Below are 27,255 nucleotides of genomic sequence, written 5' to 3' on the forward strand. Positions count from 1 at the left end.
ATGAGCATTTATTGTTGATATAATATATTCCAGTTAAGAACAACCATTTGATTAAATATCAAAATCTTTGTTATTAAAATTAAAACATCTTCAATCAATCAAATATCATAGAAATGTTTTAGCACAAATCCTTCAACGGGTGATAACTTCGTACTAATTCCTTTTCTTGCTATTACAGTATCGGAAATCAAGTAACAAATTAAATGAATATTTCAATTGGTTAATTCTTCTCCTTATTAACTAGTTTTGCTGAATAATTATCACTTCAATACTGCAATTGGAACTTTTACACCATTTCCATTGGCGCAATGAACTGAGACCACCTCCTCACCACTGTGTGCTGCAGTTGTTTGACAGCAACTGTCAAAATTTTGTCTCCTTGGCAACGAGCTGAAAAACGAATAACAAAATAAAAGAGATTTCACCAAAGTAGTTGCTACGAAACTGTGCAAAGGATTTTCCGCCTCCCTTTTTCACACTAACTGTGCCCCATCGGACGTAATTTGGTGCGACTAGGCAAACTTACACGGGCGGACAGTTTTGTAGCGAAAAATACGAGTCCTTTGGACATTTGTTGGTGGATGTGTAGCTGTGTTCCGTGAACTTCCGTGCTGAAATTAACATCTTCGAATGTACACACCGTAACAAACCGGGGAATTTGTGCAAGGTGCCATCGTATGAAGGATTGTGAATATCGTAGTAATCATCTGGTGTATGTCAGGTTCGGTGTGGTATGTGAAAACCCTACGAACCTACTTGCCTGTGGACGCAACCGGTACGTTCGTGGTACCCTTTCTCGGAACGAAAATATTCACCTTTCTAAGAACGCAACTGTTGCAAAGACGGTGCTAAGGTTAGATTCCACTACTTCGCCATACATCCCCATACTTCAGTGTGTGTGATCGTAGGAAAAACTAAGATCCTTCCTGCTGATGTAGGGCTTGTGTAACAGGTCGTCTGTGCGATAGACCGTCGAATACAAAACCACTGCTGGAATGCAACCGTCCACTTCGTAGATAACCACCGATAGTACCCCTAAACACTAGCGATGGATCGAAACACACAGCAGTGCGACGATTTTTCTCCGGAAAAGATGCTCTTCATCCTGCGGAAAGGATAGAGGAAAGGTAAGTTATATTTCCGTTTTTGGGATAGTTGGAAATTAGCAACGCATGAATGCTACTACTGTCCAACATATCGTACGTATGATTCTCATACGAAGAAAATGAAAATCAAACAATTTGAAAAATGTAACTCCCCTTTTTAATTCGTTCCCTGCAAACGATGTCCTTACGCCTTCGCAAGAATATGTCGTCTAGCCGCGTTTGTTTACCAGTACTTTGGGACGCGCAGAACGGATGCGCGCACGGCAGTACCCAGCAGCGTGACGGTTTCCAGGTGCAAGGCACGCGTTGCCACGGGTTGCTAAGTTTAACGCATCATTGAGCAAAGAATTTACCATATCTATTTGTGGACAGTTTGATAGTTTTATTGCTGTTTATGCCATATCTTATAATTCCATTTTTTTTAAACTTACATTCTAAGTAAGGGTTTCTAAATTTATAAAACCCCGATAGCACTGGCATGGTTCTTTTCTTATTTTGTTTCCTCCACTTTGATACTCTATTATTGGTGATTTTTGCTTCTTTTAGTTTTCAAGCATATATTTCGATTAAGTGTCTTATTTGTACTTTGTGCAGCGGGTTCAATTCTGTGCACGGCACGTGACGCAAACACGGAAAGGAAAGCAAAGGATATTACATTCGCGTTTAACCTAACGCACTTGAGCAGGGAACGTTCCGCTTGAGAAGGTAGCCTGTGCCGTGCTGGCCGTGCTTTTGCTCACTGTCCCCGTATCCAGGGGGAACGATACTGCGTTCGTTACTTTACCTTCTTCACCATGAAACGGTCGCGTCCCCATATGGTGTTCACTAAACGCCACCAATACCACACATACTAAGCAAGGACCCCGAAAGGACCCCTAACAACCAACCGCGAAGATGTTTAGCGAAGCGTATCCTGCATCACAACGCTGCTGATGTGTTTCGTATCCCTTTCTGGCTTCAGTTACGTTTGCAGCTGGCTGTGCCATACCGAGTTTCGGGTTAAGTGGGACCCCAGCCACGGCACTCCAACGCAAAGGACAGCGATGGCGGCGAGCAGAGGGGCTAGCAGTGTTGGCGGTACGGCCAGGAGTCTGTTTGATCGATACGATTTTTGTTCGACAGTCGCTGGTGTTTTATTTTATGCTTTCCTGTTTTGTCTACTCTTTTAACAAAGTCCGTTGCCACCGCCATGCATCGGTGTCCTAGCAGCACATTGCAGTCCTTCGTAGCCACGTTTGATCGCTAGGCGTCAGTAGCCGTCCTGTGCTTGGTGCATTCGTTTCTGTTTCTTAACGACCGAACGACCGGCATTTGCTAGTTTGTTTTTCCGCTAATTGTGCTTATAAACAATACAAAGTCCCAACAATACCGTACCCCGCGTATCCTTGTCTTGTGCGGGAAGCGTATGGACGACACGGGTGGATCCGGTGAAGTGTAATCTCTCGGAAGATTTAAATTGTCTTCTCTGTGTCAGTGCTGATTTTCCGTGGATTGTTGTAATGATTTTCCACGTAGGAATACGAACGTAGGGTAAAAGTTTTTTTACAAACAAAACAACCGTTTACGGAACAATGCAGTGTGGAGTGTGGAATAAAAATATAGTCCACATTGTCTATCAACGCTCCATTGTACGTCAAAACACGAAATTAATGAATAATTAAATTACAGCTAGCTATTAACAATCGTTTCTCGCAATCATTACAACTTATTTACGAAAGATAAACATCATTAAGTATCTTAAAAACAACATATTCAAGTTTCTCACAACGCCTAGCAGTACTCTTATCCTGTGAACAAGGAAGATGTGCTAATTTGATTGATTCTTAAAGCTCCCAATAGATGGCGTTCAACGTAACAATGGGCTACCGATTAGTAGTCCGCATCACAATAACTAATTTAATAATATTTATTTTTGTCATTCGATTCCTGTTTTAAAGTTGCTTAAAATTACTTTTCTTTTCATTTCAGATTGTATATTTATTACACATAAAGGAAGTGATTTGCCGCAGCGCTAATGTTCAGCGACACTATCTGAACGTACCCTAGACAGCAGCTTCATTCGTCAAACGTACCGTGGAACGGTACCATTTTTAATTCAGTGATAACTGTGCCGCCCAATCATTCTGAACAACATTTCATATCATCGCTTATCCCATTTTATCATCAAAAACGAAACATCCCGTTGCATGTTATACAGGGACCGTAAAGTCCCGTCAATACTTTACAGGGAAGAATAATAGATAAATTATTATAAACACTGGCCCTAGTGTCTGAGAGTACTATTTATGCTTGACCAAAACGAGCATCTATCTTTAACGAAAGCATGGCGACACGGCTAGCAACGCAACGCAATTTTATTACCGTCATACCCGCAACTAACGGTAGCCCAACGGCAGCTTCCGTTACAATCGAGCAATCCGATAAAGGTGTTGTAGTGCAAAAAACCACCACCGACACTGCTGATAGTGGCAGCACCACCAACAGTACTAGACCGGTGGAGGTGGCAACTGTGAGTTTGGCGAACTCGGCAACTGGCATGGCTTCTCGACCCTCCAGTTCCTCACAATTGCCCACGATCGCCATCACTGGTGGTTTGAAGAATGGAAGCGCAAAAGGTACACTCATGTCCACAAACCTGCTGACAAATAATTCCAACATTATGAACCTTCTGGGCAGTGCGAATGGACTTTCGCTGCAGCAAATCATTCAGCAGCAGGTTGGTTGTTTCTTTGATCATTTACCCTGAAATTGTCAAATATTAATCGAATGAAAATAATATAAAAATCATTACGCTGTTTTTTTTTTTAGAAAAAAATTGTGATAAATACGAACGGAACGCTGATCGATCTCGTACCCTTAAACGACGATAGCGAAAGTGCCGAGACAAAGGCCGAAAATGAGAAACTGTTGGATGGTTCGGTCGCAAACGAAAGCGTTGAGAGTGGCAATTCTTCGGAAGCAACTGGTGAGGAGACGACACAGGTGACGGCACAGGTAGCAGTGGTGCAGAGTCAAAGTCCTGGCAGTGGTACACCACAGTACATAACTGTAACAGGTGAGTAATTCGTCATAATTTTACACTTAACTGGCAGACGTAAAATTGGATCGAGTCATGGCAACAATCACCGAAAGAATCAGTCGTAACTACAACACCAATGCAAGCAAATTGTTCAGATATTATAAAATGCCCTTTTAGATCGTGACATTTCGGTCAAAGATTGACATTAAACCTGTTTTATTACGATTTCTTATTGTTTTGAAAACGTTGATTGTTCATTTATAAGTTTACTTGTTAAGTGCAATGTTGTTGTATTTTCCAAAATTGACTCGAATTTAATGTTGAACATTTCCCATAAACTGTTGAGTCATATTTTAGTTAAACATAATTATGTTTTTTTTCGTTCCTAATGGCATGGCCTTATATCTTTTTAGTACTTAGAAAAAAATATATATTTATTAAAAATTTTCAGTAATTATGCAAGTACTATTTAAATAAACGACGCAGCATTGCACGGAAATTAAAGCATTCTAAAAGTAAACGGCGGATTGAGGATGCAAATTGGCATTTTTGGACAGGGATGTCAAACTCATTTTGATTCATGTGCTAGTTTGCATGTTGAAGAAATATTATTGCTTTCTGCTTTCTCATTAGATTGCAGGACGATGCCTAAATATAAACATGAATTCAATCAACCTGAATGTTTACACAAATTCAGTATTGTTCACATGTGACAAACTCATTCAAGTGCATTGCTTCAATGGTACCTGGAGTGATATCTAGTCCAAGAACATTAGTAATTCTCTAAAAAAATAAATGCATACACAGAAGGTAGGGAAAACATTTTTATGGATAACCGTTTAAAAAATCGCTTAAAAATCGTAATGCATTACCAGAGAAAAAAGGAAAGTTAATCCTACAACTGTCAATTTTAAACGGTCAAACTGCTCCGCGATTCATCATACGGGGAAATTCGTGCTACGCGGGTTTTTGAGGATATTGGGAAAAAAATACCTGATGAAAATTTCAAACCAATTTGTTCACAAGATTTCAAGAAATTCTTTGTACCGATTTGTAATTCATTAATTTGTGAAAAACGAGTTAAATTGGACATATGCATTTTCGCAGGGACCGACGAATTTACTTCTTGCGGACTGTAACGTCGTTATTTGTCGGTATGTTGATTTATCATTTTTGCCAGATATTCCTGATACCATAAGCTTCGAGAAAATACAACAACACAGTTTTCATTTTTTTAACTTGTTGACTGTATAACTCGCCTCGAATGGATGCACAATTTCCTCTATGGAAGTGTTCCATGGACCTTGGACGCCTGTTGCGGTGTTTGTCAGCTTCACATGTGCGTCAAATCATAACCCCGCGGAGCAAACGCAGAGGATCTATTTTCCTTCGATCAGGATAATACTTTGCAGCGAGTTGATTAGCGCATACGTGCGAAGAAGCTAAGGTCATTGAACCAGAACGGTGCGGGTGGGAAAAATGCTCCAAAATGGAGAAATATGTTGTCTGTTGCCAAAATTCAACGCTCGGAAAAATATTTCTTTTCGTAAATTGCCACACTGCGTGACGACACGTGCGTTTTTTTTCTTGGAGAATGCTTCGAAGCGCCACTTTGTGTGTGTAGGCTTATTTGCGTTCCGAGAATCAAAGGGCATTGATCATTGGTACCTCTTCGCCCGCCACGGTTGGCTACCGTGTGCAATAGAGCATTGGCCCCATATGTGCTGTGCTCGCATGTATGGGCTCGTAAGTGGACGGATACATCGTGAGGAATTTTGGGCGACAACCGGTGCGTAAATTGTTCTCGGAAGTATGCATCGTAAAGCGGATGGTAAATTGAAGTAACGACAAAAAAGTGACAAATAAACTCCTCGTGCTGTCGGTGTGTATGTGCGAACAGGGGTCTACAGCATTCGGCAATGTCATTACATGGTTTGCTTCAGTGATCCAATTTCACTCAATGACGATTTGAAATAATCTACTGACGCCTTTTGACGTATAAGAATTCGCTCGCATTCGTATACCAATTTTCATCTTTTGGAGTCATTGCACCATGGGCCGTATGCGAAACATCGTTTGAAGCACATAATCAATGTCAATTACTAAACCATAACGAAAAAATATCTCCGGAAATGTACGGCGCCTTGGAACGGAAATTTGTTTTGCTTTTGATTTGTTTGTTTACAGTATTTTTTGTGTGCGTTTGACCGTGTTTGGCTTCTTCAACTCATTATTACTCGCATCCTGCGTCACGGAAATGCTATTATCGGTGATGTTTTGTTAATGTCGTGAACCCTCGCGCAATGCGCTTTCGCCCCAAAAATCTACCATCGGTCGCATCCACGTCGAATCAGTGTGTTGATAAACAACTCATCTTTTGATCTATTATTATCTCGATTTCATTTCACCACTTTTCCGTATCCTTACTGTCACACGGTTCGTTGCACCCCCCTCGCTCATCCCTCGTTCGTTTCGATCGACCATAGGGCGGGTAGTAGCTTAATTAAACGTATCCATTTTTTGTGTATAATAGCAAGTTATCGTCATCCGGTGTGGCCGGTCTTTCGTTTTGCCGCCTTTTGTCAGTAGTATCCTTTTTGCACCCTGACATTTTTCACAGACAAACTTGTCAAACACGTCAAAATATACGTGTAATCAGACACGCTCTCGGTGCAACGGTGAAAACCTCCGTGCACGGCGAGACGCGACCGAGATTTTCCCCGTTGTTGTAACCTTGAATAGGGGTCGGGGTTTACCGTTTACCGCGCTACTTGAATCGTACGGTCAGGGCAAACTGGTAGCGGCACAATTAAATGTATCACTTTTAGTCTAGCGCCGCCATGCCTGTGTACGGGATGTGGTGGCACAGCCATAATCCCACCTTCTGCTCTTTCCCACTTACTCATTATCTCGTCAAGTGGGTTTTTGGCGAGCCCTCGGCCGGGGGTTGCCACCGGGCGAAGGAAGCCATTGAAGGATGCGTTAAAGAAAGCAAGCATCACAAATTAACAGCCATTCCTCCTCTTCCCTATCGGGGTGGTTGGTCACCCCCCGCAGTAAGATAATCATCAACAGCCGTTTCGGCTGTTTTTGGGCTGGTTTGTGTAATGCTCACGACTAGCTGATTACTAGGTGGCGTACCAACCGGTGTGTGCTGGCTGGTGTGGTAATTGGGGTGAAATTGATACGGTTTCACCTTCCCTATCGTAACGTGTCCTACAGCTCACCGGTCCTCAGAGTTGCTTTTCTCAGCAAGTCTACTTTCTTCAGTGGAAATCACGTGCCATGCCCTGTCATCGGGCCGTTACAAGCTAGAAAATCCTGAGACTAAAATCGGTTTTTGCAACTTTCGATCGTAAAAGGATGACTTTGGCTGTGACAAAGAAGTTCGTATCCACTGGGAGCGTGTTTTGTCTTTATATCCTTCGCTCGGGCCGATCATCGTCTTACCGTAATGCGTCCAGAAGATGTGTGTTGCGACACAATCAAAAAGAAAAAAAAAACAACATTTCTCCTCACACACTCTTTGAATCGCTCTTCCTTGTTTCGTACAATATCAAAAAAGCATCCAGGAATAACCATCACCGGTTGCGGCATCAAGACGATAACGAATGGTACGCGCTTTCTCTACCACGCGCGCCAAAGAGATCCCGAACCTAATTAAAACTCTTAACTAACAGATCTTGCCGCGCGAAGCGAGACACGATCCGGGCTAAGTAGCATCGATGTAAAGTTTTATCTTCTTGATCTAAATTTATTTGATGGATGAGAGATGATACTGCTGATGGGAAGGTTTGCTCCCATCCCATTTCCAGAGGAACATTTTGTAGCAAGTGTGGCAAGTTTTTCGCCGAGCGGTTGTGGTCTTGCCGGTTCATAATAAGCGTGCAAGCGTATCGTGTTAGCGAGCGAGAGTGGAAATTAGTTTTGCTGGAAATTATCGAATCCGGATTTCATTTATCCTTGTTACGGGGAAAAGTGGCAGTTCTTAGCACTGCTGCCAATTTTCCGACGTTTTGTGTGGCTGGTTTCTTTTGAATGTTCGAGAGTTGGTCATGCGTTGTGTTCACGTGTGTTTTTGTGTACGCTTGCGGGGGTAGTTATAGATACATGTTGGGCAATGTATAAATAGTTTGAAAAGTTTTATGCAACACTTCTATGGACAGCGGCATCTAAGATATAATTTTACAATACGCAGTGATGCATGAAATATGAAATTAGCGCTTTTTAATGATGAATATTCCAAGGATATATAATTCCGTTTGGCATGCAGGAATAATAGCTCCTTTTTCCTACAAAAATATATTATAATCATTTTACCTACAAAAGAAAATATTGGAATTAAAATTGTTGACAATTGTTTGTCTGTTTGTTCCTAACCAAATTGGAAATAATATCCAAATCAATACTTTCCCTGCAGTCCATCAATAGTTTTACGCGCACTTCATCGAATTGTGTATAAAACGACTTGTAGCGATATGTAACAATTGATAGTTTTACAGTACCAGCGTAAGCGATCACCTCCTGTCTATCCTTCAATGAGTTTATTATCCTTTTTCCCATTCAGAACATAGGTCAAATCATACCAGGAGAAGGTAAAAAAAAAAGATTCAGCAAAAGCCTTTCAGCTGGATCGCTGCCGTGTTGTTGTGCTCGAAACCGATCCGAGTTTCGATCAAAACAAAAAAAAGGCACCAGCCATCATGTGAAGGAGAAAAACAGGCAAAAGTTGCTGCATCCCGTGTGCGCTTCATTCGATAAGCACTGCATCGAGGTGTAGTGAAGCGAATGTAATCCTGAAATAATTAGTCTTGATTGGAAGAATTATCCCTCCGCCGCTCGGTGGGACTTCGTCGGCGTAGTCCTTCGTCCGGATCGCGCTCGATGCGACCGCACCGGGGAGGACCGGACAACGCAAAAGGGATCGGAAAAAAACCGCTCTTAGTCCCGTAAAACGGGAGACTCATCGTTCCACCGGTAAAGCACAAGCCGGGAAAGAAACCGAGCCAGGGTATCACTTTTGGCGTGCACTTAATAATGGGAGGATTAACAACTCGAAAATTATATCGTACCTATATCGTGCGATCACTCTTGACTGCTGTAGTTGAATTGATTTTTTTTGTACCTTTTGATATCTTTACAAGCATATGAAGCGTTTCCCCGTTGGCTTGTCTGTTTTGCACTGAGTGCGTTTTCCATGCTCGGAAAAAAGGGGGAAAACACACACACACACACCCGACCAGCCGTACACCGAAGCCGAGATGAAGGTGTACGACAGCATGAAACATATGCCTGGTCTTTGGAAGCTGTTGGACAACATTTGCGCCTCAATTAATTAGGATTACGCAGCGGGTACTGGGGTGCGTGTGTGTGTGCGCTTACCTTTTTTGCAACGATAACCGTACAAAAGAAAAAGGGTGCTTACGATGGTGAAGGGAGACAAATAAATAGATAAAAATAATAACAACAACAAAGCAAAGGGATCGGTGAAGAGGGCGCATCATTTGTGTCCGATTTACGCCGGGAGTTTCAGTGCTGCCACCACCTGTACGATTAGTGGGACAATGCTCACGAAGTTTTGCGAGTACCACCCAGTACGCCGTGTGCCCGGTCGGCGGTACGGAATGGGCTCGGGTTATGCAACACGTGCCTTAGCGCTTGCACGTGCATCCAACGGGTAATTGATACTCGCACGCTCAGGTGATTCAAGCAGTGAGGAATTCACGCACCAATCGAATTTTGTTGTTGTTGGCCAGTTTGCAAAGATTTCTGACAGTGTACCACATGTTTTATGTCGTCATCCTGGTGGTTTCGTCAAATTATTTATTTGATTCGTTCGAATCCATCGAACAGTTGCGATTGATAAAGATTTAATCATTTTTCTTATTAAACAAATAAAAAAGAGAAACTCGAATAAATCGGGGTTTCACGTCACGAAAGCATTTTTCTCAGTGCGGCAAAATACGATGATTCGCTCTCTGATGATGCTATCGAACATGGCGCGCAACAGGTGTATCGTTTCCCATAGGCAAAAAAAAAACGGATCGATATCTGAGCCGATCGGTTCGTTCCGAATAGCACCATCCATTGTGTGATGATGTTTATCGCAAAACTTTAAAAGCGAAGCACACAATTGGCATCGATCGAGAACGGATTTTGGGCGAAGATATTGAACAAGCGTTATAATCGTGAGCACTTGTTCCGTTTCACAGTGTTTTGCGCATTGTTTCGTTTATCTCTTCATGGCAAGCATTGCATTTTTTGTATGTTTGTTTATCTTTAAAATTATTACAACAAAGAGTAAAAACTGCTTTTTCTCTTTCTCTTCGGACGGAACGAAAATACCCATCAGTGCAATAAATGTTAGTAATTTGCAAAGCATCCAAAGTTTAATCGTTGACCACGTTAACAAGTTGGAAATTTATTTGGGAGATTCCGGATAAGTTCAACAAGGCTTTGATCTTCCTGCCGTACACATCAAATTAGTTCTATTTGACCTTTTTGCTATGTTCAACTTTGACCAGTGCACCATCATGGCTTGGTGTTTTGTAATAGTTTTGAGTGGTTTTAAACAATCTCAAAGCCTCTACATTTGCTGTTGAGAAGAGGTATGAATTTCCAAAATTAAACATCCAACCATCCGTAATTTATTTATACGGTGAGTATTTAAAAAAACACACACACAACAACCACCGGATGTAATAATTGCATTCCGCTATTAATATGAAACATTTTTCCCGTTATGGCATAACAGTCAACCACACGATAGCGTCTCTGTTGCATATCTTTTGCTACATCCCTTGTCGTGTCTGTTTAATACCTGACCAGTACTAAATTTCCAGTATTTGCTCCAGCTATTTTGCTCTTCACCTAATAGCCAGGATAACCAGCGTGCCGTGGGGGGGAGGTAGAAGAATTGTGTCCGTTTGTTCAACCACTTGCTGCAACCCATCCCAACGAAATATTTAACTTCAAAACAAGTGCGTTTTTGTTTTTGATGTTCATGTGTGTGTGTGTGTGTGTTTGGTCTTATCTGTCGAAAGGTTCCATCCGGAATGGAATCTTGAACATATCACCGTGATGCTGTAGGTACGATGAACTCTCCCTTCCCCATGTTCTGCCACCCGTCAAACATGATGGTGTTTTTCGTAGTCGTACACATGGCAGGTGTGTGCCTCGTTTATACACCGTTGTTCTTGAATGTCTGGGTCGTCTGTGTGTAGCGCCCTGAAGTTACAACCAAACAGGATGAATCGACAACCCATCTGCCAAGCAAAGAGCAACCGACAGCGAGATGACGGCCATCATCCTCCCTGTCACGGATTTCCACCATCCGTTTGCCGTACTTCCCGGCTGTAACGGACATGCGCGCCTGCTAGAATGCACTGACATCGAATGGGAAAAATCCTGAGCTTCTCTCTCTCTCTCTCTTTCTCCCTCATTACATTCGTGACCCCCCGCCATAAGGTACACTGGCACGCATCTCTTTTGTGCGTTACGGGGCGGAGCCTAACCATGCCAGGATCAAGATTGCATCCTGCGCTTAAGGATACGTACCGCGGTGCCTCTCCGTGCACATTGCCCGATTGTTACGCCCATTTTACATCTTCCAGCTTCGGGATTGTAAAGTTTATGGCGGAAGTACACCGTTTTAAGCACGAACGTTATCAACATTTCGAGGTGCAGGACTCTTGGAGATGATTCCTCAAGGTCGTCAAACATTGAAATCTTGATCTGGTAGGCATCGTGCACCGGAGGCCACAGCATCCGATTGAAACCAGGTTGGTGAGAAATCAATCACCCGCGCTCACAATTAGCGGTATCCGGTGTCCTTTCCGTTTTTCTCTGCTGAAGATTCGATTAAAATATGGCTAATCGTTAAGGCAAGTGTTTCTTGGGCATGAATATGAAACTGAATATCGCTGATCTGGAAGATCGGCTTTTGGTCAAATTTATTGGCTTCTTTTTGTGACATTCGCTGTGGCCACACCTACCGACCATGTCCTTTTTTGCATAGCAAGTTCATAATTCCATTGCATCGTTGCAAGGAACTATTCTGGAATAAAGGAGCTATTTTACTGTCGATATCGTCTGGTATTATGGCTGAAGTTGCAACAGCATTCCTCAAATCGTCCTAAATTTCGCAAACATTCCCTCGATGGTAGAGTCAGCTTACTGCCATATTCTTTGTATTTGCCACTGTTTATCAACCAGACTTGTGAACACTAGAAACAACCAGAACCAAATCGGAAGTTGTTGTTGATCGTTTCAAATTCGCATGTGGATATAGGGATGCGGAAGGGATTGTCACTCGAACGCAGTGTCTGACGAATAGCACAGAGAAAGAGAAGAAAAGAACAAGAGGGAGTGAAAGGGAGAGATAGAATTAGACAAGGAAAGCGTGTACCATGTGCATCGGGAAACAGATAGCAAAAGTTAGGGGAAGAGTCAACGAATGAGTAAAAAGGCGAGAAAATGTTGCGGCTGCGGATGCTGCCTTTGGCTGGCTTTTGGGTGAGAGGGCGTGCGTGCGTGGTGGTTGAGTTTGGTAAAGCGGAAAAGATGTGCCGGAAAAGTCCTGACGCGCGCGGTGCACCAGGGGATAGATTTCGGTATCGAATTCAGTTCATTCTACACCGTCGCGTCAGTCGTGGCCCGTTGCTAAGGGTTTGTCGCTGTCGCCATCGTGGAAAACGTACGCCAGCGGCACATTCCAGCAGCTACAGGATAGTCATCTTAGCCGTGTCAGCTGCTGCTAACGAGTGGCGTATGATATAGTGAATTGCGTGAATTGTGAGGTTTCCTGCCGGTGGAGTTGAACGTGAAGTTTGAAAGTTCTTGCAATTTTAAAGACTGTCACTGCCGAGGAAGGAACCTGTTTTGGAAACCAATTTTTAATCAGGCACAGTAAATCTAAGAAAGGCCAAAACAAGTTACTTTATTATTGGAAAACAAACGCAAGAAATCAAATTAATCAATATTATTTGCGGCTATAGAGGAGATTCTTTCTATAGGGTGATCTACGAGTGACCTTTGACCCTTCGATGAAGGGGTACATATTCGGTACATTCGTACCACAACGATAGGCTAGGTCCAGCACCGATCGAAGAAGAAAATTCACTTTCACTCTCAGCTGCAGCAGACGGGCATAAAGGCCGGGTGACGGGATCGTAGGTGATGGGCAGGATCATCACCGGAATCGAGTTATCAATGATGGCTGATAGAGTGCAATAGAGAAAGTGTGTGTGTGTGTGCGTCTGTATGTGTGTGTGTGTTGGGAAACAAAAGCGAATGAAAGTGAGGACGAGAGAGCGAGAGAAGCGTAGTAGTGTTCCGAGAATGAGCTGGCCCTGAAGAATTCATCCCAACGCTTTGCACCATTACACGTACCGGGGGGGAAAGCCTCCACCTTCAAGAGCGTACCGATTTCATTCAGTATCGATTTTGTTCGATTTGCACGTCCCGGAGACGCTTGGCTACTCTACCGGGCCAATCTTCAATCCAACCATCCGTACGCGTCCATACTCTGCATACGAAATCAGGCCACTCGGCAGGATCGGCGGAATTCCACCCGCCCGTCTTGAGTGGCTCGAGTAGTCGAGCAGGTGATGGTGATGGTGTAACCTACTTTCGGCAGGATCCCATGGTAACTTGCTTCCCGAGACGCCAAGGTTCGATCGGACGTCGAGAATCCTTGCAGCTAGGATTACGGAGGCATTCGGTACCAGCTGGTAACGGGTGGCACACCGGTGCATTGCTGCAGTTTGCTTGTAGTGGGGCGTGTGTACATTGTAGTTGAGCACTGTAAGACGAGGATCCACAGTCAGTCGTCCTTGAGACAAGTACCAATACCCAACCGCGTGGTATGATGTATGGGTTCCATTGCATGAACTTCGATGTTGACCGACGGCTATTACAACCAACCGGCTTTTCCATGGTCAGAAATAGATAGTTTAACATACTGTGTAACATAACTTCTTCCAGCAGTACGTGCGTGTGTTTGTGTGTGTGTGTGCGTGTGTACATATAGAAGATATGGAAAGATTCCAAGAACTGTGACTAGCAGATATATTTTGATTACCAAAAAGAGGCTGAAGCTACGTTAAAATAACCGAACAAGCCGGATTCCGATGCACTAGAGTGTCACGCAGCGTATTGTGCCTTGGTTATTAGCAGCATACAACGTTTAGAACAAACTGCAACATCAATTCCGGCGCCATGATGTACAACAGGCGTTGTAACAATATGTCCTACTGTGGGAAATCGTACTCGCTACACAACTCATGTAATGTATATTTCAAAGATACTTCATTGCTTGCATGATCATTTGTTATTGACAGTTTCACAAATATTAGTCATCTGTTTACTTATACATTGTGGGCAAAGGTATAGAAGGTATTAATGAAATCGAATAGTGTACGGCAATCCCTTTACTGTGCCACGAGAATAATCAACAAACCTTGCGCCAGGTTGACCCCAAGTTGCGCCTGGGCAAAAGCCACTACAAAAATGTTAGCATTTGTATCAGCATATCCTTCGCCTTGCCGATCAATTATCTCTTCGTTTTTGTCCTCGGAATTGGTAGATTTGATCATCCGTTCGAGATTTATCTTAAAAAGTTATGTTCGATGTATCTGAGTGCAATTCGGTCTTTGGTATAACGTCTTCCTTAACCAATCGAAAATAAATCTTTCACTAGAACCTTAAGTCACTCCTTCTGGGCGATTGCCTTTCGCTCGCTGACCTCCACTGACACTCTTCTGAAAGTGCATCTTGTTCTGGTACTTCTTCACTGTTTGGCCGGTTGTATCCTAGAGCTATAATATCGCAGAGCTACGAAAAGATCAATTTGTTCTGGATCAAGATCTTTAGATTCTGCTACACTTAAGGAAGAGGTCTGGCTGCTGTCGATCGGGCTAGTTGTGGGTGAATCTGTATGAATTTTTGAACTGAATGAATGACTCTGAATTTCTATTCTGGAGATTCATAAGTCCTCATTGAACTAGTAATCCTCAGAGCTTCGGGACAGCCCGATGATTTATGTGGTTCCCCCTCCACACTAGCGTTGGAAGTGAATAATAAAGGATTAATGAATCTTTCAGGATTTATTTTAATTTAATAAAATTGATTAATATTTTGGAAGACGGCTCATGATTTGAATGACTCTTTGCTGAAGATTCATATGAATGTCTCTTTTGAAAAGATTCAATAAGCACAACACTAAACAACACTGCTATTTGACGCTTTGGCTTTTCTCCAGATAATATATAATAAATTCCAAATCGGCACTATTATACGGACAAGAAAAGTCGCACATCCCAAAAATGGTTCGCTCCGGTGTGACACCTGGCCTTTGAACAAAAAATCAGAAATTTGTTTGATCTGAAGACGTACGTGGCAGGGAATTTGTTGCTGATTTTTCAATGCATTACTTTTGAAGACAAAAACGCTGCTGCCCTGCCAAACAAGTTGATAAACCGACAAAAGAAGAGGTTTGCTTCTTTGTCACTGAAAATTGAAATTAATTGTTTAGAACACATGCTTAATAAAATTTAAATTACTTTTGGGCATGAAATTTCTTCAAGAAATTAAAATCAATTAAATTTCTTCATGAATTAAGAAATAAGATTAACTGATACCAGCAATACGGCCAGGAAATGCTAAATGATAAAAAAATAACTTAAAACTTAAATATTTCAAAATCAATCCAAAGTCAAAATTATATGTTTGTGTGATGTAAATTTTGTGTGTGTAAAATTAATTAACCGCATTCAACAGATTGTGTATCTTTGTGATCTCTGAACAATACAGTCGATACAAATGTGTGTATAGAAACCAACTTGATAAAAATATAAAATTTGTCTGTATATCATATTTCCAGCTGGAAAAGGACGAGTAATCGTTTTAATATGTATGTGCAATCAAGAAAATTGATCACAAATGCAACCCCATTTTCAAAGAATCACGTAAACTTTACAACATTTGCGTGCCGTGATGCAATTTACGATAGCTCCAAGGCATAAAAATATCCGAAGATTCTCTCCTTTAACAATGCAAACGAAAGAAGGCATAAAAAGGACACTTAAATCAGTTTCCCGTGCACGTTCACCATCTTGTTTTTGTTGTGCATAGAAAAACCGATTGTATATGGCGTACGTGGACAGATAATTTACTGCGATTAATTGTAAACAGTTTGTGCGAAACAATGCTAAACCTACAAATATCAATGCAAAATGATCGCTTGGTGTTGTAGCGGTTTAACGACCAAGTGTGTGTGTGTGTGTGACTTCATCTTCATCAAATTGCCAAAATGGCGAGTAAATTTTTCTGTCAGCTTCCGGGCTGACGAACCATCAGCACTTTTATGATAATGGTAGATTTAATTCGCACGAGCCTTACTTTACGACACTTCTTTTTGTGTCGTTCTTAACTTTTGCTGTTGCTGCCGAGTGTCTTAGCCGATAGCCACCGTCCGCAATGGTGGGCCGGAGGTGGTGTCGTAGGTCCCACCCACGATCCGATTCGCTACACACGTTGCGGTAATGTAATGTGCGCCATTTCGCAGAAATCCAATCAACATTAAATTTATGTTTACGGCACACTTCTTCGAGTTGTTCCGCACCGCGGTACGGATACGGGTTCGTCCCCGGTACACACATTGCCAGCGAAGCATCGAAGATGCGTACGCTCCGGTGGACTCCGGGTCCGATCCGTGGAGTTATTATTTTGCTTTCGTTTAAGTCGTAGCAATAACAATATATCCCTTGTGCATGGGATGCTTCTTCATCCCACTTGGAGCCATTCATCTTCTGTGTTCTGCGCGAGGGTGGCCAGCAAAAAGGCTTTAGAACAACGCGCTGCAGTTCACCGCGCGGAGACACCTTTACGCGTATTGGTTCGGAACCTGGTGCCTGGAGTGGTTAGGAAAAAAGTACATTAGTATTTTTATGTGTTTATGACTCGCCGTGCTCAGGAGAGGTCCTTAAGAGCTTTATTGCGCTACGGCGTGGTGTGTATGGCCTTTGTGTTTGTGTGTATAGTTTATCCTGTTTTTATTGCTCCCGCACACACACACACACACGCACGCAAAATGGTTACGATAAAGTCAGTTGCGACATGGGGTGAAGCAGTGTGTAGGAGCCAACATCACCCTTGATCGTAATGGTCGCATGTTTTGCCTTTTGCTTCCAACAACTCTCGTGCGGTATGGTATGCAAGGCCGTAAAATGAATCCATCCCGAATGGTGGAGGAATGGGGGAAGCATCCACACCGTCATCGGGCAGCATCAGCATCAGCCTGATATGGGTTGTATTTTCCTGATGCTGCGCGCCTAGGGGGCGTTTTTATTGCGAAGTCGACTCGTCGCCGCAAGTGCCTTCAAAATGGCGCACGGTATCGGGAAACCATCTTGTGCGGTGCTGCACGCCGCACACACAAAGTTTGCTAATCGAATTGGGGTTTTTTTTTCTCTGCTCGCAACTGCTGTTTGTCACATCCGTGGGGAGTGGGAAAATCCAGATGGATTTTCTTTCATTCCATTGAGTGTAGTGGTTTGCTGTTGACGTTGCCATTTTTAATAACTTTAATGCATATTGTTCAAAGTAATTTCCAATGGTTTTTTTCCCCCAAACTAAAAGCAATGTAGAGATGGTTTGAAAAATATTATATATTTCCAGGGATTGTAGAAATTTCTTTTAAAAATATATTATTTTCAATATTGACAAACATCTATATACGAATATTTTGGAAGTCTTTTTTGTGTAAAACATTGCTTGATCATATTTGTTTATTAATTTAGGACTTCAGACAACAATTTGCACAAATTGTATAAACAGAGAACTGTTTATTGAAATTAATCTTAGTTCCTGATAATATCCACAAAATTGTACATTCATACCGAAGATAACAAGAAACACAAGTTCAAGTAAATATTTCCTCAAGATATGTCGCTGACCACAATACGGTATTCCGGTCATCTCTTTAATCTCCTTCAATGGTTTATCGTTGTTCAAAAACCTTTACTGCAAGATGCCTATTAATGCCACCTCCACGAACTCGTGGAATGCAATGTGGGGTTTGATTTTACGAGGGAATCACAATTTGTCGTAAGCGATTAGCGGAAATGGTCAAATGAAGCGTTTGTCTAATCATTCCACTACCGCTGTAGTAACCCTCCGGGCCTTGTAAGGAAGATTTCGTAGAACTATCCTCGAGAACTCGATCCTTCGGTGGAAGATAGCAGGACGACCTCTGGCTTTACTGTATCCATCCCGCCATTAAACGGCATTTGTGTTATCTTCACACCAAACCTCAAATTCGTCGCTTGCAACGATGGCATGGCAAAGTTTTGCTTTTGGGGTTTTGTTGTCACACCAAAAACCGGACTGGAAAGATTAGATGGTTTCCTTGTGCATGGGCTGCAGAAGCGATTGATTTATCGTTTTATTGCACCATCGCTGCATCGGGTGACGGGTTTGGCGTTTCCGTTCCGAGGTTGATTGTACGCAGCACGCATTGCAGTGCCAGAGAATTAGAGCAAATTGATGATGGGTTGTGCTCTGGGATCTATCCACACGGTGCAGCCACACAGCACATCCTTTTTTCCCTCAAAAGGCCGATACGCTGCCGCACCAAACGAGCACGCTCGTCCAAGATGCGTCCCATTGCGATTAGTTCTCGGAACGACGAGATCGAACGACGGTTTGCAAACCTTAAATTGGTGCAATAAATCCCTTCGCCAGCATATTCCCGGCTATATTGGTGTTTCTTTTGTTAAGTTCGTTTTTTTGCCTTTGTTGTAAGGATTTCGATTGGTAAAGGGCTACATTTTTGGGTTGCATCATGTCGTCGTGTATTGGCTAGACATAAATACCAGCCGTGCAGCAAACGGTTTTGTAGATTTCGATTACTAAAATGCACACTTTTTTATTCTATTTTTGTGTGTTTTTTTTTCGCTGTATTACAACAAACCATACCAACCGGACCTTACCGGACGTTTGTGTTTTGGGTCACGGTTTCATTCCCGTAACGAATCTCTCCACCGAGTCCGAATACGCACCGCAGGATGTTTACAACGTTGTAGGTGGATTTTTTGTTGTTGTTTCTACTGACCAAGCACTACCTTGATGATGGGATGAGTGTCCGTTTTTTGTTTTGTTTTCCAGTTGTGCATGGAATCGATGGTTGATTTTTTTATTTCGTGATATTTTTTTTACTGATCTATCTTGCTCTGTTTCATGATGTTGTTTTTGTGTCCAATAAAACAGAATTGTGTATGGGTTCTATGTCGTTTCCACTTTGCTGTATATCGATAGTCTTTCATAGTTCGTGAAGCTTTTTTTTATATTCTTTTTAATCCATCCAATGATTATATCTGATAATACTGTAGAATTGATGAATAAACGATTCATAAGAAACCTTCAGGACAGTAAAGGGTATTTCACAAGGGAAAAAACCTTCTTTGTCTCTATTAATTTTCAAGAATTGACAAGAACATACTACAGCACCAATAGCATCGATCCCAGCATCCATTCATGCTTCGAAATTTCGAATAAGCTTATGTCAGCCAATCTCTCTGGGAAGGGCCTCAACAATTGTTTTGATTTTATCCACTAACTGGACTTTTGTATTACTGCAAGTGCGGTTCGCGTCCTTTGCAATTCTGTAGTTCATGTCTGATTGTTTTTGATTTCATTTATGTTTAGTATAATTTGTATAAATCGGTATGTTTGCATAATTTGTATAAATAGTCATCGAATATCGATTTCACTAAGAGCAGTTGTAGACACATGTACCGAATCCCGCGTAGAATTCGTTAAAGCTTACGAAAGTGCACCATTTATTTTACAATCGGCCATAATTATGATCTTTTCATTTATGAACAATCACTCAACGCTATTTGTTAATTGTGTGGAATACATAAAATTGGTTAAACGTACATATAATGCTGAAGAGTTTGCTCCCCAAAAACACATCATCATTACCTTCTCAGACGTCTATTCGTGACAGGAGTAATAAAATATATGAAATGTAATCGTCATTAAACCGCAAATAATTTTATGAATTTCATTGCGAAGCGCAAAATAAAATCTCCGCTATTTGCTGTGTGCTCTCGCGTCCTTATAATCTTTCTTATGTTCTTTAACGTTCGCAAACAAAAAACAAACGTTCAAACAAAAGGCATCTGAATAGGGCAAACTCCAAAAAACAAGAAACGGATGTGTGCTGTTGGTGGTTCTGTTTTTTCTTTTCCACGTCAATTTGCTGACTCCTAGCGGCTCCATCGACATGATCTTGTTTTTGACATCGACAATTCTTAAGCATTTGGAGTAGAAATCAGACAACGCCACACTCGCGGTCACATATACGGAAAGCATCGTTCTTTATTTTGTACAAAGCCGTTTTACAAAGTGCTCTGGAAGGACATCGGGTCTGAAAGAAAAACGCACAAAGCCATTAACTTGCCCGGTAGCGTCAGTCAGTCGGCCATGTTGCATTGTATGGAGCAGATGGTGGAAATCAGAGATCCCCGTTGTGTGATTCAGCGCAGCGAAGGATTTCTTGTTTTTTTTTTTGGTTCGTTTTGGATTTTTCGTTTCCATTTTTCATCGCCCAACGGTTCTCCCGCCGTGGTCGCCTTCATGTCCTCCCCGCGACAATACCCTTCCAATTTTCAACTTCCTACTGAGCGTTATCATCCCTAGGTGGATGTGCGGGTAACCTTTCCTATTCATAAATGAAATGAAAATAAAAATACTTTCAAGAAAATGAAAAACCATTCCCCCTTCCGCCACACACGCGCGTGCTACTTCCGCTCGCAAAACAGGGTGCCAAACTTTCCGCCATGACTTTTAGGGTGCTATTCAATCGAGACAGATCCTGTGGAGCGGCACGTCCGTTGTATGCTGTTAGCTGGAAGCGGGTTTTGGTCGGGCAGCTTCCCGGTTTAAATCCAAAAATATCCACACCCACATTCGGAACTGGCCAATTGCCCGAATCTCCGACAGTGTACCGTTCGCGCTCGAAGAATGTGCCGCTGCCGACACAAGCACAGGATAAAAATCCTGTCCTGTTGTCGTCCCAGGCAGTGTTCTGTCAAGCACAAAAAGATTGGTGATAGAAGCGGTGAGGATTCCCCAAGGGTGCTCCCCACACTTCTCGTAGGTTTCTTTCGCAGTTCTGCATGATTCCTTCTTGCACACAGGGATGTTTTCTTCTTGTTTTTTTGCACATTCGACGAACCGTGCACATTGCTGGGCTGATGGTTCTATATCCCCTATTTTTTTTATGTCCTTCCTTTTCCGTGTCTGTTCCTAGCTGAAAGCATGATAGCAGCCATCTGGAATATGGATGAATATAATAACTGCCTGGGATAGCGGGTGGTACACAGCAGCAGATATGGAAAAAGATATCGAAAGAGAAAGAGAGAGAGAGAGAGAGAGAGAAAGAGAGTGAGAAGACAGAGAAAGAATGGCAGGAAAAACAGATTCCCGTTCGTAGAAGAATAAAAAACAAAATGGCCGCAGGATTCCCTTGATTCCCAAAGGTCCTTTCAAAAGCGTTTCCGTTTACGTAGCCTGTTCATAATGGCGTACCCCCGCCATATATCCAACTAATTTCAAATATCCTTTCGTTGGTCTACCTCGTCAAAAACAAATTTCCCATTTTACTCTTGCCACAACGGCACCTATTTCCGTCCAGTATACAATAACGAAGCTGGCGAAAGGGAAGATAGTGGAAAATGGTAGCAGCTTTGCGGGCTCATACAAATCATTCCCGCGTTCTTCTATGTATGTAAATCAAACATTAATACTCAGTAATAGAGGAATATTGGCGATTGTTCCTGTACCTCATGGGAGTGCGAGAGTGGAGTCGCTAGACTAACGAACGGACCACCACTGTCCCACATATGAGTGTTCTTTTATATAATAATAAAAAGAAATAATCCGATTTGTGTCGTCCTGTTGCTCTGGTGCAGAGCATGCAGCTTTTTTATTGCAAAATCATTACCAAAAATGTGAAGCTAAAACGAATTTCAGCAAATATTTAATTTTGTAGACGATTAATTTCTCAAATAACGATCACCATTAGCATAGCACCATAGCAAGTTATATATTTTTTCTATTTCAAACAGTTTCGTCGCCCGAGAGTGTTCAAAATCATCACACGTACGTACAGTATGTCGACTCGGAGATGTACAACCCTTCCGGCCAGGGACAGTCACAAATGTAAGTTTATTATATGAATTTTTGCATACTGTTAAATCATTTGTTTGAAATTTAGAAAATGTATACTAAACTCTCTAATGAGTGAAATCACTTCAAATAATTGCCTTTTTGCGAAGAAATGATTAAACGTCATACGGATTGCATAACATTAGGCGTACAACGTTGGGGTGAAACATTAGTCAGCAAAAGCAAACACAGCTTATTGGATTGATATGTTCATATTAATTATTAACATGTTACAATCACCATTTCAGGACTTATCCCGTGTATTCCGTGGGAGATTACGGCACAAATGGACAGCAACAGCAGCAGCAGCAGCAACAACAATACTACGCTACGACAGGAAACTACGGTACAGCGGGTACAGGTGCCGGTAACACTCACACCGATTCCGCCGGTGCTGGCAATGGTGCTGGTAACGGCTCAGGCACACCGGGAAACGGTCCCAACAGTGTCAACGCGAACGGGACTGTATCGTCCGGCAATGGTGGTTCCGCTGGCGGCAATGCTAATCAGCAGCAATACATTGTTCCCGTTGACGAAGCGGTTCTGCTCGGTACCGGAAACACATCCGGGACGCAACAGCAACAGTCCGATTCGTCGCCACAAAACATGACGGTAAGTGTGGGGGTGTGTTGGAACAGTGGCCAGGGAGGTGGCACGAGAGAACACAACACACCTGACAAATATGAAATAATGATCGATGGATCGATGCAATCGGCCAACCGCAACCGCCGACATCACGCGTAGCCGCACGGACACATTCCGATTTCCGGCTGTAAACCGTACCCATCGTCAGCTTCATCGAGGCGGACACGACGGCACACAACGAATCCGCAGAAGTGCCGGTGGTTAACCGCGGGATGATGCTGATGGAGCGCGCCCGCACAATGCACACGCATGGATGATTGTTATCGAGCATGATGCTTTCGCATCGGTAATTGATAGTGTGGCCACCGTCGAGCCAACCAACAATGATGTAGCTTCAGCTTTTCCTTTTTTTTTTGGTTTAATTTTGCAATATTCCATCCTCCGTGCAGCCTCTGCCGATGGCGGACGGTTATTTTTCTTCGGTTCGATGTACGGGTTTTTTTTTGCACATGGCACCCACGCTTTTGGTTGTGGTGATTTTTCTGTTGTTCCTTTCTGGCACTTGAAGCCAGATCCGTTGGTGTAGAGTTGTTATTTAATTAACTCCCGCGCCTGAACGAATTATTCGCAGTTTGTTGACAACAAGTGTGCGGCTTTTCCCATTCATTTGAGCCGCGTACAGTTGTGGGGGGGGGGGACAAAACATTTGCGTGTAGGAATCACTGTCACATAAAACCATCATATCGTCACTGTTTTATCAATAATCTCGTTTAAAAAATCGTTACAAAAACGAACTTTAAAGCCTTTAAGCGAACGAAAAGTGATACATTTTCTTTGTGCTGACGTTGCTCCCTATTGAAATGGTCGATACATTTCAATTTAGGATTTGGTTACGTTTTAGTACAAAGGATTAAAGAATCATATCTCAAGCGACTAATTGTTTCTAGTTATTGGCCAACCATGTTAACCAGGAACAGTAATTCGTTGGGATAATATATAAATCTTCAATAGTAGCCACATCAATAGAAAACATAATCATGCATTTTTGATGTTATCTCATATTTGGCGCACTTCCGTTTTGGAAAGACTGAACGAGAAACGAGAAATTAAATTCATTGTTTAATTAGAATATGTTCACTCAATCGCTTTTAACTGAGAATCATACTTGACCATTTAACACTACAACGACCAACAAATCATTTTGATTGATGGAAAATTAAAAAAAAAATAATGGAACAACATTTTTGGATAAACGATTTGAACAAATTCGATATAACAATTTTAGATCAAGCTTTTCATGTTTTCAATTTTTCCACCAGTACACTGGCAAGATCAAAATGGCTGATCGTGTTTTGAGGGCGGATATTTTGAATTCAATTTCCCTGAATTTTATTGTGTTTTACAATGCAAAATAGTATTTTTTTTTATAATAGTAATGTATAGTATAGTTACAAAAAATCAAATTCATTGAGCATACCAATAGTTTGATGTAAAATCAAAGTAAAAAAACATAAGAACTATACCAGGAAACACATTGTTTTTGAAAACATAAATCCCCATTCAATTTCTATCGAAATTTCCGATTAATCGGACCAAGTTTTGGATAGTTCTACGTTTACATGTCCCGCTGATATGTAACGGTGTCGTTGGCATATAAATGTTTTCTGAAAACAGTTACAAGAATAGTCGCTTAAACAAGTTTCATGAGATATTAAATGTTTCTTTACCAATGAATTGTTTGCTAACGAAGTTGAACCATTCGGTACAAAATAATCGTCGAAGTTGATTAGTACTTCTAAATAAGTAATTTGTAAATGATTGCGCATATGACATCCGTCCTTAAACAACCATTTTGTTTTGTCCGGTCGAAGTGACACTTTCCTGACGCTGATCGTACTAGTGTTAGAAGGTTGTTTGAATTAAATCTTAATTTTAAACTTAACCTTTTCTTTTCTCGTTGAATATAATCAATGTTTGGGTCATGGAAAGCATACAAGAAACTTCAATTACACTCTCTTACTAGTTGCTAATATAAATGCATCTTCATCTTCACGTATTAAATTCATACGATAGTCGCTTCCGTAAACTGCACCTAAATCAAAAACTAACACTATGCTCTTTCTCTTTCTTTCTCTCTCTCTCTCTCTTTCTTCCTTTACTTCTCTAAATTTCTTTCTCGATTTTTTCTCACTTCTACGCTTACGTAATAACATTCGTCATTTATTGTTCACTGTCCTTGGCTCACCAACCATTTCGCTTAACCACCATTAAACCTTCATCAACATCCAGGACGTAGCGTCCTACTTGCACGCGCACCAAACAGCGTCGGCGATAGGTCAGGAGCTTGATTCCACGCCCAACCTGACCCACGCGGCACGCGTACTGCCCGCCACGGTAAGGCCGCACTCGCATATATCTTCATCACTTGGGCCAGGGCAACGGTTTCCTCCACGCGTCATGGGTTGATTTACTGTCCTCTATCCGAATCTGAATCGAGTTCGAGTTAGTACGGTCACAATAATTCTGATTGTCTGTTTTTGTTTTTTCGCCCCCCCTTTTTGCAGGTTAACTGGTTGATGGAAAACTACGAAACGGCGGATGGTGTTAGTTTGCCGAGGTCAACCCTGTACAACCACTACATGTGGCACTGCAACGAGAACAAGCTGGATGCGGTCAATGCGGCGAGTTTCGGCAAACTGATCCGTTCCGTGTTCAGCGGGTTGCGGACACGTCGCCTTGGTACGCGTGGCAACAGCAAGTACCATTACTACGGCATCCGCATTAAACCCACGTCTCCGTTGGTGCATGCGATCGAGTGCAAACCGCAGCACGGGTCCGGTGTTAGTGGGTTGATGGTCAGCCACCATCAGCAGCTGACCGGCAGCAATGGACTTAGTGGTGCTGGTGGTGGAGGTGGGGCAAATGGTGGCGGAGGCACGGGTGGTGCTAACAATGGGATGCATGGCCATGGTGGAACCGGTGGGAATCATGCTAACGGTGGTATACATGCTAGTAATGGCGGTGGTTCCATGGCCCATGGAGGAGGTGGTGCAGGACATTTGCAGCATGGCGCGGGTGGAGGAGCTGGCAATGGTGGAGCAGGCACTGGTCACGGCATGTCGATGCACCATGGGCGAAGTGGTAAGAAAAACAATTTCAAGGCGGAAATGCCCGAATCCTGCGCACAGGTAAGCAAACATTTGACGAATACTTTCATAAAGAAATGTTTAGTCTAATCGAATTTTCGCTCCAATCTCCGTTTTGCAGTATCTCGGTGATCCAAACGGTGCCATACCGCAGTTCCCGATCATTGATATGATCCACCCACTGCCGGACGATATCACGATGGAGGACGTCGACACGTTGCGCTCGATCTATCGCGAACACTGTGAAGCGTTTCTGGACGCAATACTGAACCTCGACTTCAACATGATCGAATCGCTGTGGCGCGAGTTTTGGCGCGCGGAAAATAACAACAACAACGGGGACGAATGTGAGGAGGAGAAGTATCTGAGCAAGCAGAAGCTGTACCTGCTGACGCAGTGCGAACCGGTGCAGGAGTTTGTGAAGCACGTCGACATGCAGTTCTACCAGAACATGGTCGATGTCCTAATACCGGACGTGCTGCGACCGATCCCGACCGGGTTGACGCAGGCAATTCGCAACTTTGCGAAAAACCTCGAAAACTGGCTGACGTCAGCGATGGGCGGCTGTCCGGAGCCGATTGTCGCGATCAAGCTAACGGCGGTGGCCGCTTTTGGCCAAACGCTGCGCCGCTACACCTCGCTTAATCACCTGGCCCAGGCGGCCCGTGCCGTGCTGCAGAACGGCACCCAGATCGCCCAGATGCTGAGCGATCTGAACCGGGTTGACTTTCGCAACGTACAGGAGCAGGCCTCCTGGATCTGTCAGTGCGATACTGCGATCGTGCAGCGGCTGGAGAACGATTTTAAGGCGGCACTGCAGCAACAGAACACACTCGAGCAGTGGGCCGGCTGGTTGCAGAATGTGGTGGACGATGCGCTCCAGGAGTACCGCGGTAAACCGAGCTTTGTAAATGCCGCACGCCAGTTCCTGCTCAAATGGAGCTTCTACAGCTCGATGGTGATCCGCGATCTGACGCTACGTTCCGCCGGCAGCTTTGGCAGCTTTCATCTGATACGCTTGCTGTACGATGAGTATATGTTCTTCATCATCGAGCATAAGGTGGCCAAAGCGACCAACACTACGCCGATTGCCGTTATGGGTGAGGTAAGTGTATTACCTCATGATAGAACTAATATTTAGACATTTGCATTGTTAGGTAGTTTG

The 27,255-nt window shown here is 42.8% G+C and overlaps 1 protein-coding gene across 3 annotated transcripts in view; it reads left to right on the forward strand.

The window, feature by feature from the left end:
* Positions 1-402: 402 nt before the first annotated feature.
* The window catches only part of LOC125775211 (DNA-binding protein RFX2), a 29,216-nt gene continuing 2,363 nt past the window's right edge, over positions 403-27,255 (forward strand). The window contains exons 1-8 of one of the 3 annotated variants that reach the window (XM_049445766.1): positions 403-1,127; positions 3,075-3,822; positions 3,915-4,161; positions 22,260-22,353; positions 22,608-22,971; positions 25,234-25,338; positions 25,509-26,132; positions 26,212-27,195. In XM_049445766.1, coding sequence (XP_049301723.1) covers positions 3,430-3,822; positions 3,915-4,161; positions 22,260-22,353; positions 22,608-22,971; positions 25,234-25,338; positions 25,509-26,132; positions 26,212-27,195 — 2,811 coding nt within the window. In that variant the 5' untranslated portion in view covers positions 403-1,127; positions 3,075-3,429. The other 2 variants (XM_049445767.1, XM_049445768.1) reach the window with 2 other exon arrangements.

Source organism: Anopheles funestus, chromosome 2RL, assembly GCF_943734845.2.
Source record: "Anopheles funestus chromosome 2RL, idAnoFuneDA-416_04, whole genome shotgun sequence".
Taxonomy (NCBI): domain Eukaryota; kingdom Metazoa; phylum Arthropoda; class Insecta; order Diptera; family Culicidae; genus Anopheles; species Anopheles funestus.